Below are 15,875 nucleotides of genomic sequence, written 5' to 3' on the forward strand. Positions count from 1 at the left end.
CTGAATGTGTGCAAGGACTTGAAAGCCTAGAGGAAGGGCCGTGGAGCCACACCAGCGACAGCACGCAGGCCGACTTGGTGCCGGCAGGCCAGCCAGGATGGTCCTGGCCCCAGACGCTCTTCTGGAAGCTTTCCACTTCCCCGCCTGAGATACCCCTCCTGGCCCGGTCCCCACTGCTTTTTTCCTTCCTCACCTCTGCCCGGCGAGCAATTCCAGCAGCAGGTATGGGTGACACATCCTCTTCTTTAGCAGGTGGCAGCCTGGCAACTCCTGCAGAAAGTCCAGCAGAGCCCCACTCACACCGGGCCACCCAAAAAGCCACGGCCCCTCACTCCCTCCCACCAGCCCAGCCCCGACACTGCTGACGGGGCAGAGGATATGGCGTCAGGCACAGCTGCAGGGGCTCTTGCTGCCTGGAACGGTGTTTATATTGACCTCAACCCAGGCACACCTGGGGAGGGCTGGCCCGCCGGCTCAGCCAATCCTCACCCCTCAGCAGCTCACATTTGCAGAAAACGGACCTTGCTGCACCGGCCACGTACAAGGAACAGGTGTGGGCTCCTGAGAGTCAGGAGAGACAAGGGGCTGCAGCCCTGGCTTGTTTTCTAATCATTTTATCTGGCGCATGAGTGGGAGACAACCTCAAGAGGACCCTCTCCTAATGAGAGGAACCCAGGAGTCAGGGAGAGGAGGGGTGGCGGGTGGAGACAGAGGCCTGGTGCCCCGGCTGCAGTGGAAGCCTCTGGAAGACCAGGCAGAGGGAGGCTGCACAGAGTGATGCCCTGGGTCACAGACCTGTCGGAGCTGCTGTTTGTTCGTTCAAGTCCTGCTCTGAGGTGCTCTGTGTCAGCTCAACCGACAGGTGGGCTGGGGGCGCTCTGCAATGAGGGCTATGTGCACGGTTCCTGTGTGCCCAGACTTGCTGGGTGCCTGCCCAGGTGAGCTCCAAACCCGTGTAGGGGCCTGACCACGAGAGCCCCATGGGCTGCTGGGTACCCACCTCTCCAGATGAGCTCCATATCCTGGGAGGGGCCTGACCACGAGAGCCCCGTGAGCTGCTGGGTAACTGCCCAGGTGAACTCCATATCCTGGAAGGGCCCTGACCACGAGAGCCCCGAGGGCTGCTGGGTACCTGGTAAAGAACGTCAGGACAGTCAGTGAAGCCACCAAGAATATACATCCAGTAGTTCCTAATTCCTACACCCTGCTGGTCATTCTACCATCCACCAGGACATGGTATTCTGTATTAGACTTAGATGATGCCTTCTTCTGTATTCCATTAGTCCCAAAGTCACAAGAAATTTTGGCTTGTGATTCGCAGGACTCAACATACAACCAAGACAATACTGCTGGGGCCGTCCTGCCCCAAGGGTTCAAAAATTCCCACACCGTCTTTGGGGAAACTTAACTAAAACCTAAAAGATCTACCTCTGGAGAAGGGAACCTTCCTTCAATATGCAGACCACATTCTGCTCGCCAGCCCTACTAAGGAGGCCTCTGAACTACCTAGCCAAGAAAGGATAGAAGGTGTCCAAGAAAAAGGCTCAAATATCTCAGATTAAGGTAACCTGCCTGGCCTTCATTCTCACAGAAGGTCGGCAAAGCCCGTCCCAGGAAAGGGAAGAAGCCATTTGCAGCCTTACCCCTTCTAAAACTAGAAGACAGCTTAGGGGTTCCTGGGGAGGCCGCGGTTTGCTGCATCTGGATCCCTAACTAACAGTCTAATAGCTGGGCCTCTATAAGAAACACTGACACGAAAAGATGATGATCCTTTTGAATAGAATCCAGAAGCAGCCTTTCAACAATGGAAAGAGCCGTCACTTCAGACCCTTGCCCTGGAACTCCCTAATTTAGCTAAACCCTTTCACTTTTACATTCTCGGTCGAAGGTGAATCGCCCTTGGAGCCTTAGTGCAAACACTGGGACCACTTGAACTGTAACAACTCAAGTATGCCATCCAGGTAGGAGAAGCTACGGTCACCAAGGGCTTGGCCCGCCGCCCCATCCGGCCAGGATACTGGGGGTATCTAAAAACCTGGAAATCAGCAGCCTGCAAGGCCAGCTCCCCCCTAAGGGAAAAGGACCCCACGTGGTGATCCTAACCACCCACCATGCCCTGAAGTTGCAGGGATCCATCCGTGGACACACTGACCTCGAGTGAGGAGGCCCTCCAACCCCAACCTCCAGACAGACAACCAGGGTCAACGGGCCCCCAGGACGACTCGGGTGACCATCACTTGACCTGGAGTGTCTCTCAGAAAACAACAACAGTGTGATATTTGTATATGTATAGCTGATTCACTTTGTTATACAGCAGAAACTAACACACCCTTGTAAAGCAATTATACACCAATAAAGGTGTAAAAGAAAAAAAAAAAAAGAAAGCCCAGAGATAAACCTACACACCTATGGTCAACTAATCTATGACAAAGGAGGCAAGACTATACAATGGATAAAAGACAGTCTCTTCAATCAGTGGTGCTGGGAAAACTAGACAGCTACATGTAAAAGAATGAAATTCGAACACTCCCTAACACCATACAAAAAAATAAATTCAAAATGGATTAGAGACCTTAATGTAAGACCAGACAGTATAAAACTTAGAGGAAAACACAGGAAGAATTCTCGGACATAAACCACAACAAGATCTATTTTGATGCACCTCCTAGAGTAATGGAATAAAAAACAGAATAAACAAATGGGTCCTAATGAAACGTAAAAGCTTTTGCAAAACAAAGGAAACTACACACAAGACGAAAAGACAACCCTCAGAATAGGAGAAAATATTTGCAAACGAATCAACAGGCAAAGGATTAATCTCCCATATATATAAACAGCTCATGCAGCTCAATATTAAAATAAGAAACAACCCAATACAAAAATGGGCAGAAGATCTAAATAGACATTTCTTCCAAGAAGACATAGAGATGGCCAAGAAGCACATGAAAAGGTGCTCAACGTCACTAATTAGAGAAATGCAAATCAAAACTACGAGGTATCACCTAACACCTGTTAGAATGAGCCTCACCAGAAAATCTACAAACAACAAATGCTGTAGAGGTCTGGAGAAAAGGAACCCACTTCCACGATTGGTGGGAATGTAAACTGACGCAGTCACTATGGAGAATAGTATGCAGGTTCCTTAAAAATCTAAGAATAGAATTATCATATATGATCCAGCAATGCCACTACTGGGTATATATCCAGAGAAAACCATAAATCAAACAGAAACATTCACCACAATGTTCATTGCAGCACTATTTACAATAGCCAGGTACTGGAAGCAACTTAAATGCCCACAGACAGACGAACGGATAAAGATGTGGTACATGTATAAAATGGAATGTTTCTCAGCCATAAAAAGGAAGGAAATTGGGTCATTTGTAGAGACGTCAATGGATCCAGAGACTGTCATACAGAGTGAAGTAAGTCAGAAAGAGAAAAACAAATATTGTATATTACTGCATGTATGTGGAACCTAGAAAAATGGTACAGATGGACCGGTTTGCAGGGCAGAAATAGAGACACAGAGGTAGAGGACAAACGTATGGACGCCAAGGGGGGAAGCCGTGGAGGGGTGGTGGTGGGATGAATTGGGAGATTGGGATTGACACGTATACATTTATATGTATAAACTAGATAACCAATAAGAACCTGCTGTATAAAAAAATAAAATTCAAAAATAAAAAAAAAAAAATACAATTTAAAAAGTAAAACACAAAAAGAAGTTCCTCCCTTCCCAAAGGTGTATTTATATGAATCAATTATTTCCATGCTTATATCTATAAATACAAAACATAGGAATAAAACCTACCTTGAACCAAAAAAGAAAAAAGGAAAACAAATCAGAACCCATCAGTTCTACAGAGGAAAACCCTACCAGGCAGGGCACTTGCTCCACTGGTAAACAATTCTGAAGTTGGCCACAGGTGGGGAATCGTCTCCCATGCAGCCAGCAGCCCCCCTGCAAGGAGCGTCCTCATGGCAAAGCTGGGGGACCGTGCCGAGGCGTCTGTGAGTAAACGTGAACTGAGCCCCAGGCCAGCTGCTGCTGAACTGTTCCCACCCTTCCCAGGTAAAACACCTGAATGTGTGCAAGGACTTGAAAGCCTAGAGGAAGGGCCGTGGAGCCACACCAGCGACAGCACGCAGGCCGACTTGGTGCCGGCAGGCCAGCCAGGATGGTCCTGGCCCCAGACGCTCTTCTGGAAGCTTTCCACTTCCCCGCCTGAGATACCCCTCCTGGCCCGGTCCCCACTGCTTTTTTCCTTCCTCACCTCTGCCCGGCGAGCAATTCCAGCAGCAGGTATGGGTGACACATCCTCTTCTTTAGCAGGTGGCAGCCTGGCAACTCCTGCAGAAAGTCCAGCAGAGCCCCACTCACACCGGGCCACCCAAAAAGCCACGGCCCCTCACTCCCTCCCACCAGCCCAGCCCCGACACTGCTGACGGGGCAGAGGATATGGCGTCAGGCACAGCTGCAGGGGCTCTTGCTGCCTGGAACGGTGTTTATATTGACCTCAACCCAGGCACACCTGGGGAGGGCTGGCCCGCCGGCTCAGCCAATCCTCACCCCTCAGCAGCTCACATTTGCAGAAAACGGACCTTGCTGCACCGGCCACGTACAAGGAACAGGTGTGGGCTCCTGAGAGTCAGGAGAGACAAGGGGCTGCAGCCCTGGCTTGTTTTCTAATCATTTTATCTGGCGCATGAGTGGGAGACAACCTCAAGAGGACCCTCTCCTAATGAGAGGAACCCAGGAGTCAGGGAGAGGAGGGGTGGCGGGTGGAGACAGAGGCCTGGTGCCCCGGCTGCAGTGGAAGCCTCTGGAAGACCAGGCAGAGGGAGGCTGCACAGAGTGATGCCCTGGGTCACAGACCTGTCGGAGCTGCTGTTTGTTCGTTCAAGTCCTGCTCTGAGGTGCTCTGTGTCAGCTCAACCGACAGGTGGGCTGGGGGCGCTCTGCAATGAGGGCTATGTGCACGGTTCCTGTGTGCCCAGACTTGCTGGGTGCCTGCCCAGGTGAGCTCCAAACCCGTGTAGGGGCCTGACCACGAGAGCCCCATGGGCTGCTGGGTACCCACCTCTCCAGATGAGCTCCATATCCTGGGAGGGGCCTGACCACGAGAGCCCCGTGAGCTGCTGGGTAACTGCCCAGGTGAACTCCATATCCTGGAAGGGCCCTGACCACGAGAGCCCCGAGGGCTGCTGGGTACCTGGTAAAGAACGTCAGGACAGTCAGTGAAGCCACCAAGAATATACATCCAGTAGTTCCTAATTCCTACACCCTGCTGGTCATTCTACCATCCACCAGGACATGGTATTCTGTATTAGACTTAGATGATGCCTTCTTCTGTATTCCATTAGTCCCAAAGTCACAAGAAATTTTGGCTTGTGATTCGCAGGACTCAACATACAACCAAGACAATACTGCTGGGGCCGTCCTGCCCCAAGGGTTCAAAAATTCCCACAACGTCTTTGGGGAAACTTAACTAAAACCTAAAAGATCTACCTCTGGAGAAGGGAACCTTCCTTCAATATGCAGACCACATTCTGCTCGCCAGCCCTACTAAGGAGGCCTCTGAACTACCTAGCCAAGAAAGGATAGAAGGTGTCCAAGAAAAAGGCTCAAATATCTCAGATTAAGGTAACCTGCCTGGCCTTCATTCTCACAGAAGGTCGGCAAAGCCCGTCCCAGGAAAGGGAAGAAGCCATTTGCAGCCTTACCCCTTCTAAAACTAGAAGACAGCTTAGGGGTTCCTGGGGAGGCCGCGGTTTGCTGCATCTGGATCCCTAACTAACAGTCTAATAGCTGGGCCTCTATAAGAAACACTGACACGAAAAGATGATGATCCTTTTGAATAGAATCCAGAAGCAGCCTTTCAACAATGGAAAGAGCCGTCACTTCAGACCCTTGCCCTGGAACTCCCTAATTTAGCTAAACCCTTTCACTTTTACATTCTCGGTCGAAGGTGAATCGCCCTTGGAGCCTTAGTGCAAACACTGGGACCACTTGAACTGTAACAACTCAAGTATGCCATCCAGGTAGGAGAAGCTACGGTCACCAAGGGCTTGGCCCGCCGCCCCATCCGGCCAGGATACTGGGGGTATCTAAAAACCTGGAAATCAGCAGCCTGCAAGGCCAGCTCCCCCCTAAGGGAAAAGGACCCCACGTGGTGATCCTAACCACCCACCATGCCCTGAAGTTGCAGGGATCCATCCGTGGACACACTGACCTCGAGTGAGGAGGCCCTCCAACCCCAACCTCCAGACAGACAACCAGGGTCAACGGGCCCCCAGGACGACTCGGGTGACCATCACTTGACCTGGAGTGTCTCTCAGAAAACAACAACAGTGTGATATTTGTATATGTATAGCTGATTCACTTTGTTATACAGCAGAAACTAACACACCCTTGTAAAGCAATTATACACCAATAAAGGTGTAAAAGAAAAAAAAAAAAAGAAAGCCCAGAGATAAACCTACACACCTATGGTCAACTAATCTATGACAAAGGAGGCAAGACTATACAATGGATAAAAGACAGTCTCTTCAATCAGTGGTGCTGGGAAAACTAGACAGCTACATGTAAAAGAATGAAATTCGAACACTCCCTAACACCATACAAAAAAATAAATTCAAAATGGATTAGAGACCTTAATGTAAGACCAGACAGTATAAAACTTAGAGGAAAACACAGGAAGAATTCTCGGACATAAACCACAACAAGATCTATTTTGATGCACCTCCTAGAGTAATGGAATAAAAAACAGAATAAACAAATGGGTCCTAATGAAACGTAAAAGCTTTTGCAAAACAAAGGAAACTACACACAAGACGAAAAGACAACCCTCAGAATAGGAGAAAATATTTGCAAACGAATCAACAGGCAAAGGATTAATCTCCCATATATATAAACAGCTCATGCAGCTCAATATTAAAATAAGAAACAACCCAATACAAAAATGGGCAGAAGATCTAAATAGACATTTCTTCCAAGAAGACATAGAGATGGCCAAGAAGCACATGAAAAGGTGCTCAACGTCACTAATTAGAGAAATGCAAATCAAAACTACGAGGTATCACCTAACACCTGTTAGAATGAGCCTCACCAGAAAATCTACAAACAACAAATGCTGTAGAGGTCTGGAGAAAAGGAACCCACTTCCACGATTGGTGGGAATGTAAACTGACGCAGTCACTATGGAGAATAGTATGCAGGTTCCTTAAAAATCTAAGAATAGAATTATCATATATGATCCAGCAATGCCACTACTGGGTATATATCCAGAGAAAACCATAAATCAAACAGAAACATTCACCACAATGTTCATTGCAGCACTATTTACAATAGCCAGGTACTGGAAGCAACTTAAATGCCCACAGACAGACGAACGGATAAAGATGTGGTACATGTATAAAATGGAATGTTTCTCAGCCATAAAAAGGAAGGAAATTGGGTCATTTGTAGAGACGTCAATGGATCCAGAGACTGTCATACAGAGTGAAGTAAGTCAGAAAGAGAAAAACAAATATTGTATATTACTGCATGTATGTGGAACCTAGAAAAATGGTACAGATGGACCGGTTTGCAGGGCAGAAATAGAGACACAGAGGTAGAGGACAAACGTATGGACGCCAAGGGGGGAAGCCGTGGAGGGGTGGTGGTGGGATGAATTGGGAGATTGGGATTGACACGTATACATTTATATGTATAAACTAGATAACCAATAAGAACCTGCTGTATAAAAAAATAAAATTCAAAAATAAAAAAAAAAAAATACAATTTAAAAAGTAAAACACAAAAAGAAGTTCCTCCCTTCCCAAAGGTGTATTTATATGAATCAATTATTTCCATGCTTATATCTATAAATACAAAACATAGGAATAAAACCTACCTTGAACCAAAAAAGAAAAAAGGAAAACAAATCAGAACCCATCAGTTCTACAGAGGAAAACCCTACCAGGCAGGGCACTTGCTCCACTGGTAAACAATTCTGAAGTTGGCCACAGGTGGGGAATCGTCTCCCATGCAGCCAGCAGCCCCCCTGCAAGGAGCGTCCTCATGGCAAAGCTGGGGGACCGTGCCGAGGCGTCTGTGAGTAAACGTGAACTGAGCCCCAGGCCAGCTGCTGCTGAACTGTTCCCACCCTTCCCAGGTAAAACACCTGAATGTGTGCAAGGACTTGAAAGCCTAGAGGAAGGGCCGTGGAGCCACACCAGCGACAGCACGCAGGCCGACTTGGTGCCGGCAGGCCAGCCAGGATGGTCCTGGCCCCAGACGCTCTTCTGGAAGCTTTCCACTTCCCCGCCTGAGATACCCCTCCTGGCCCGGTCCCCACTGCTTTTTTCCTTCCTCACCTCTGCCCGGCGAGCAATTCCAGCAGCAGGTATGGGTGACACATCCTCTTCTTTAGCAGGTGGCAGCCTGGCAACTCCTGCAGAAAGTCCAGCAGAGCCCCACTCACACCGGGCCACCCAAAAAGCCACGGCCCCTCACTCCCTCCCACCAGCCCAGCCCCGACACTGCTGACGGGGCAGAGGATATGGCGTCAGGCACAGCTGCAGGGGCTCTTGCTGCCTGGAACGGTGTTTATATTGACCTCAACCCAGGCACACCTGGGGAGGGCTGGCCCGCCGGCTCAGCCAATCCTCACCCCTCAGCAGCTCACATTTGCAGAAAACGGACCTTGCTGCACCGGCCACGTACAAGGAACAGGTGTGGGCTCCTGAGAGTCAGGAGAGACAAGGGGCTGCAGCCCTGGCTTGTTTTCTAATCATTTTATCTGGCGCATGAGTGGGAGACAACCTCAAGAGGACCCTCTCCTAATGAGAGGAACCCAGGAGTCAGGGAGAGGAGGGGTGGCGGGTGGAGACAGAGGCCTGGTGCCCCGGCTGCAGTGGAAGCCTCTGGAAGACCAGGCAGAGGGAGGCTGCACAGAGTGATGCCCTGGGTCACAGACCTGTCGGAGCTGCTGTTTGTTCGTTCAAGTCCTGCTCTGAGGTGCTCTGTGTCAGCTCAACCGACAGGTGGGCTGGGGGCGCTCTGCAATGAGGGCTATGTGCACGGTTCCTGTGTGCCCAGACTTGCTGGGTGCCTGCCCAGGTGAGCTCCAAACCCGTGTAGGGGCCTGACCACGAGAGCCCCATGGGCTGCTGGGTACCTCTCCAGATGAGCTCCATATCCTGGGAGGGGCCTGACCACGAGAGCCCCGTGAGCTGCTGGGTAACTGCCCAGGTGAACTCCATATCCTGGAAGGGCCCTGACCACGAGAGCCCCGAGGGCTGCTGGGTACCTGGTAAAGAACGTCAGGACAGTCAGTGAAGCCACCAAGAATATACATCCAGTAGTTCCTAATTCCTACACCCTGCTGGTCATTCTACCATCCACCAGGACATGGTATTCTGTATTAGACTTAGATGATGCCTTCTTCTGTATTCCATTAGTCCCAAAGTCACAAGAAATTTTGGCTTGTGATTCGCAGGACTCAACATACAACCAAGACAATACTGCTGGGGCCGTCCTGCCCCAAGGGTTCAAAAATTCCCACAACGTCTTTGGGGAAACTTAACTAAAACCTAAAAGATCTACCTCTGGAGAAGGGAACCTTCCTTCAATATGCAGACCACATTCTGCTCGCCAGCCCTACTAAGGAGGCCTCTGAACTACCTAGCCAAGAAAGGATAGAAGGTGTCCAAGAAAAAGGCTCAAATATCTCAGATTAAGGTAACCTGCCTGGCCTTCATTCTCACAGAAGGTCGGCAAAGCCCGTCCCAGGAAAGGGAAGAAGCCATTTGCAGCCTTACCCCTTCTAAAACTAGAAGACAGCTTAGGGGTTCCTGGGGAGGCCGCGGTTTGCTGCATCTGGATCCCTAACTAACAGTCTAATAGCTGGGCCTCTATAAGAAACACTGACACGAAAAGATGATGATCCTTTTGAATAGAATCCAGAAGCAGCCTTTCAACAATGGAAAGAGCCGTCACTTCAGACCCTTGCCCTGGAACTCCCTAATTTAGCTAAACCCTTTCACTTTTACATTCTCGGTCGAAGGTGAATCGCCCTTGGAGCCTTAGTGCAAACACTGGGACCACTTGAACTGTAACAACTCAAGTATGCCATCCAGGTAGGAGAAGCTACGGTCACCAAGGGCTTGGCCCGCCGCCCCATCCGGCCAGGATACTGGGGGTATCTAAAAACCTGGAAATCAGCAGCCTGCAAGGCCAGCTCCCCCCTAAGGGAAAAGGACCCCACGTGGTGATCCTAACCACCCACCATGCCCTGAAGTTGCAGGGATCCATCCGTGGACACACTGACCTCGAGTGAGGAGGCCCTCCAACCCCAACCTCCAGACAGACAACCAGGGTCAACGGGCCCCCAGGACGACTCGGGTGACCATCACTTGACCTGGAGTGTCTCTCAGAAAACAACAACAGTGTGATATTTGTATATGTATAGCTGATTCACTTTGTTATACAGCAGAAACTAACACACCCTTGTAAAGCAATTATACACCAATAAAGGTGTAAAAGAAAAAAAAAAAAAGAAAGCCCAGAGATAAACCTACACACCTATGGTCAACTAATCTATGACAAAGGAGGCAAGACTATACAATGGATAAAAGACAGTCTCTTCAATCAGTGGTGCTGGGAAAACTAGACAGCTACATGTAAAAGAATGAAATTCGAACACTCCCTAACACCATACAAAAAAATAAATTCAAAATGGATTAGAGACCTTAATGTAAGACCAGACAGTATAAAACTTAGAGGAAAACACAGGAAGAATTCTCGGACATAAACCACAACAAGATCTATTTTGATGCACCTCCTAGAGTAATGGAATAAAAAACAGAATAAACAAATGGGTCCTAATGAAACGTAAAAGCTTTTGCAAAACAAAGGAAACTACACACAAGACGAAAAGACAACCCTCAGAATAGGAGAAAATATTTGCAAACGAATCAACAGGCAAAGGATTAATCTCCCATATATATAAACAGCTCATGCAGCTCAATATTAAAATAAGAAACAACCCAATACAAAAATGGGCAGAAGATCTAAATAGACATTTCTTCCAAGAAGACATAGAGATGGCCAAGAAGCACATGAAAAGGTGCTCAACGTCACTAATTAGAGAAATGCAAATCAAAACTACGAGGTATCACCTAACACCTGTTAGAATGAGCCTCACCAGAAAATCTACAAACAACAAATGCTGTAGAGGTCTGGAGAAAAGGAACCCACTTCCACGATTGGTGGGAATGTAAACTGACGCAGTCACTATGGAGAATAGTATGCAGGTTCCTTAAAAATCTAAGAATAGAATTATCATATATGATCCAGCAATGCCACTACTGGGTATATATCCAGAGAAAACCATAAATCAAACAGAAACATTCACCACAATGTTCATTGCAGCACTATTTACAATAGCCAGGTACTGGAAGCAACTTAAATGCCCACAGACAGACGAACGGATAAAGATGTGGTACATGTATAAAATGGAATGTTTCTCAGCCATAAAAAGGAAGGAAATTGGGTCATTTGTAGAGACGTCAATGGATCCAGAGACTGTCATACAGAGTGAAGTAAGTCAGAAAGAGAAAAACAAATATTGTATATTACTGCATGTATGTGGAACCTAGAAAAATGGTACAGATGGACCGGTTTGCAGGGCAGAAATAGAGACACAGAGGTAGAGGACAAACGTATGGACGCCAAGGGGGGAAGCCGTGGAGGGGTGGTGGTGGGATGAATTGGGAGATTGGGATTGACACGTATACATTTATATGTATAAACTAGATAACCAATAAGAACCTGCTGTATAAAAAAATAAAATTCAAAAATAAAAAAAAAAAAATACAATTTAAAAAGTAAAACACAAAAAGAAGTTCCTCCCTTCCCAAAGGTGTATTTATATGAATCAATTATTTCCATGCTTATATCTATAAATACAAAACATAGGAATAAAACCTACCTTGAACCAAAAAAGAAAAAAGGAAAACAAATCAGAACCCATCAGTTCTACAGAGGAAAACCCTACCAGGCAGGGCACTTGCTCCACTGGTAAACAATTCTGAAGTTGGCCACAGGTGGGGAATCGTCTCCCATGCAGCCAGCAGCCCCCCTGCAAGGAGCGTCCTCATGGCAAAGCTGGGGGACCGTGCCGAGGCGTCTGTGAGTAAACGTGAACTGAGCCCCAGGCCAGCTGCTGCTGAACTGTTCCCACCCTTCCCAGGTAAAACACCTGAATGTGTGCAAGGACTTGAAAGCCTAGAGGAAGGGCCGTGGAGCCACACCAGCGACAGCACGCAGGCCGACTTGGTGCCGGCAGGCCAGCCAGGATGGTCCTGGCCCCAGACGCTCTTCTGGAAGCTTTCCACTTCCCCGCCTGAGATACCCCTCCTGGCCCGGTCCCCACTGCTTTTTTCCTTCCTCACCTCTGCCCGGCGAGCAATTCCAGCAGCAGGTATGGGTGACACATCCTCTTCTTTAGCAGGTGGCAGCCTGGCAACTCCTGCAGAAAGTCCAGCAGAGCCCCACTCACACCGGGCCACCCAAAAAGCCACGGCCCCTCACTCCCTCCCACCAGCCCAGCCCCGACACTGCTGACGGGGCAGAGGATATGGCGTCAGGCACAGCTGCAGGGGCTCTTGCTGCCTGGAACGGTGTTTATATTGACCTCAACCCAGGCACACCTGGGGAGGGCTGGCCCGCCGGCTCAGCCAATCCTCACCCCTCAGCAGCTCACATTTGCAGAAAATGGACCTTGCTGCACCGGCCACGTACAAGGAACAGGTGTGGGCTCCTGAGAGTCAGGAGAGACAAGGGGCTGCAGCCCTGGCTTCAAGAGGACCCTCTCCTAATGAGAGGAACCCAGGAGTCAGGGAGAGGAGGGGTGGCGGGTGGAGACAGAGGCCTGGTGCCCCGGCTGCAGTGGAAGCCTCTGGAAGACCAGGCAGAGGGAGGCTGCACAGAGTGATGCCCTGGGTCACAGACCTGTCGGAGCTGCTGTTTGTTCGTTCAAGTCCTGCTCTGAGGTGCTCTGTGTCAGCTCAACCGACAGGTGGGCTGGGGGCCCTCTGCAATGAGGGCTATGTGCACGGTTCCTGTGTGCCCAGACTTGCTGGGTGCCTGCCCAGGTGAGCTCCATACCCGTGTAGGGGCCTGACCACGAGAGCCCCATGGGCTGCTGGGTACCTCTCCAGATGAGCTCCATATCCTGGGAGGGGCCTGACCACGAGAGCCCCGTGAGCTGCTTTGTAATTATCTGCTCAGGTGAACTCCATATCCTGGAAGGGCCCTGACCACGAGAGCCCCGTGGGCTGATGGTTACCTGGTAAAGAACGTCAGGACAGTCAGTGAAGCCACCAAGAATGTACATCCAGTAGTTCCTAATTCCTACACCCTGCTGGTCATTCTACCATCCACCAGGACATGGTATTCTGTATTACATTTAGATGATGCCGCCTTCTGTATTCCATTAGTCCCAAAGTCACAAGAAATTTTGGCTTGTGATTGGCAGGACTCAACATACAACGAAGACAATACTGCTGGGGCCGTCCTGCCCCAAGGGTTCAAAAATTCCCACACCATCTTTGGGGAAACTTAACTAAAACCTTAAAGATCTACCTCTTGAGAAGGGAAACTTCCTTCAATATGCAGACCACATTTCTGCTCGCCGACCCTACTAAGGAGGCCTCTGAACTACCTATCCAAGAAAGGATAGAAGGTGTCCAGGAAAATGGCACAAATATCACAGACTAAGCTAACCTGCCTGGACTGAATTCTCACAGAAAGTTGGAAAAGCCCATCCTTGAAAAGGGAAAAAGCCATTTGCAGCCTTACCCCTTCTAAAACTAGAAGACAGCTTAGGGGTTCCTGGGGAGGCCGCGGTTTGCTCCATCTGGATCCCTAACTACAGTCTAATAGCTGGGCCTCTATAAGAAACACTGACACGAAAAAATGATGATCCTTTTGAATAGAATCCAGAAGCAGCCTTTCAAGAATGGAAAGAGCAGTCTCTTCAGACCCTTGCCCTGGAACTCCCTAATTTAGCTAAACCCTTTGACCTTTACATTCCCGGTCAAAGGTGAATCGCCCTTGGAGCATTAGTGCAAACACTGGGACCACTTGAACTGTAACAACTCAAGTATGCCATCCAGGTAGGAGAAGCTACGGTCACCAAGGGCTTGGCCCGCCACCCCATCCGGCCAGGATACTGGGGGTATCTAAAAACCTGGAAATCAGCAGCCTGCAAGGCCAGCTCCCCACTAAGGGAAAAGGATCCCACGTGGTGATCCTAACCACCCACCATGCCCTGAAGTTGCAGGGATCCATCCGTGGACACACTGACCTCGAGTGAGGAGGCCCCCCAACCCCAACCCCCAGAGAGACAACCGGGGGCAACGGGCCCCCAGGACGATTCGGGTGACCATCACTTGACCTGGAGCTTCTCTCAGAAAACAACAAAAGTGTGCCCCGAAAGAGCAGACTACTGCTTGCAGGACTTACTGCACCCAGAGGGGAGCTAATATGCTTGTCGCGGAAACTGGAGATAATGCTGTCACCATAGAAAAGCCTACAGACACCGCGGTGATCGTGGCCAAAAAGACTGGCTGGACTCCTGGCTACTTCAAAAGGCCATTGACTCAGTGGCCGTCATGGTCTTGGATCACCTCCGGCCCTGGACTGTCTGGGAGTTGAGCAGGAAGGGCTCTGATACCTGGTGCTGTTTGTATGTTAATTCAGTGACCTAATTGAAGAAAGCACAGACTACTGTTCAGAGCATCTAGGCTGGCAGAAACCGTCATCCTGAGGTGGCCGAACAACTGTGGGGCGGGGTAAAACCGGCCCCTCCAGCGTCTCTGCACATCTCTTTCCTGGACCCTTAAAGGTCATTAGAATCTATAACACTTCCAATGCTGGTTCTCAGGCGGACGAGCAGTGAGGCAAGAGGCCTGGGGACAATCAACCTCACCTGGAGGCTGCTGGGGAGAAGTTCTGCCCCTCCCCCCCCGGGTATGAGAACTGCCAACTCAGCACGAAGCACTTACAGAAGAGGGGTCTGCACCCTCAGCACCCGAAGAATGAGAAACGGGACAAAAGGCAGAGGAGGGGTTTGTCACCGGCAAAGCCCATTAAAAATTCCTGGGAGATAAAAATAGAATCTGGGCAATAAAATAAAGTCTAACCCTTTTTTCCTTTGTGCTTTGTCTAATTTCATTTGCTCCTAGGTTTCCACATGCACAGGTCCCACACCTGGCACTTCAGACTCGATTTCCTAGTGCAGAATGGCTGGGCCGACACCTCAGCTCGTGGGGCCCCTGCAGACTCCGCGACATAGAGCCTGAGCTGCAGTCAACCGGGCCCTCGATAGCTCCGTCCCCTCCCTCCTGCTGACGCGGACGCTGCTGGGATCCCTACCCAGCAGCCCAGCCTACAACCCGCGGGGGGGGCGCACGCTCTCACCTCTCCATTCTCTGATCAAAATATAAAGTGTTCCTTTGCTTCTGAACCAAACTCAGTCTCGTTCTTTTGGCTCCAATGACACTGGGCAGGGGGACACTTGTTGGGACCCACTCTGGAGGATCAGTAACAGAAATTGAGAACATTGTAACTTCAGTGAACAGATGTGTGAGCCAAACTGTAATTAACATAGAGCAGTGTATAAGGCACCGGTAAAATAAGATGTTTCTAAGACTTCCATTTGATATTTCCATCACTTTATTATAAGCAAGTTCAGTAGAGGGGTTTGTCTTATTTGTCAGGTCAATATTAGAGAAATGACGTGATTTCTTTCCAAGGATGTACATCTAATAATCTTGGCTGAAGCTTCAATCTTGTTTTGAATGCTTTTCCACTGAAAATGAGA

General features: G+C 49.3%; 1 protein-coding gene across 6 annotated transcripts in view; it reads right to left on the reverse strand.

Annotated features, from left to right (window-relative positions):
- Positions 1–17: 17 nt before the first annotated feature.
- LOC308610624 (uncharacterized protein) overlaps positions 18–15,875 on the reverse strand; it is a 65,485-nt gene continuing 49,627 nt past the window's right edge. Inside the window, exons 1-8 of one of the 6 annotated variants that reach the window (XR_014014595.1) lie at positions 13,202–13,255; positions 12,442–12,518; positions 9,165–9,296; positions 8,362–8,438; positions 5,085–5,216; positions 4,278–4,354; positions 1,001–1,132; positions 18–270 (exon numbers count right to left, since the gene is read on the reverse strand). Coding sequence is in view for 2 of the 6 variants with exons in the window: in XM_081259687.1 (XP_081115813.1) it covers positions 246–270; positions 1,001–1,132; positions 4,278–4,354; positions 5,085–5,216; positions 8,362–8,438; positions 9,165–9,249 (528 nt within the window). In the remaining 4 variants the exon portion in view is untranslated. The other 5 variants (XR_014014598.1, XR_014014596.1, XR_014014597.1 and 2 more) reach the window with 5 other exon arrangements.

The sequence above is a fragment of the Mesoplodon bidens genome, assembly GCF_964165515.1.
Source record: "Mesoplodon bidens genome assembly, contig: HAP1_SCAFFOLD_815, whole genome shotgun sequence".
Classification (NCBI taxonomy): domain Eukaryota; kingdom Metazoa; phylum Chordata; class Mammalia; order Artiodactyla; family Ziphiidae; genus Mesoplodon; species Mesoplodon bidens.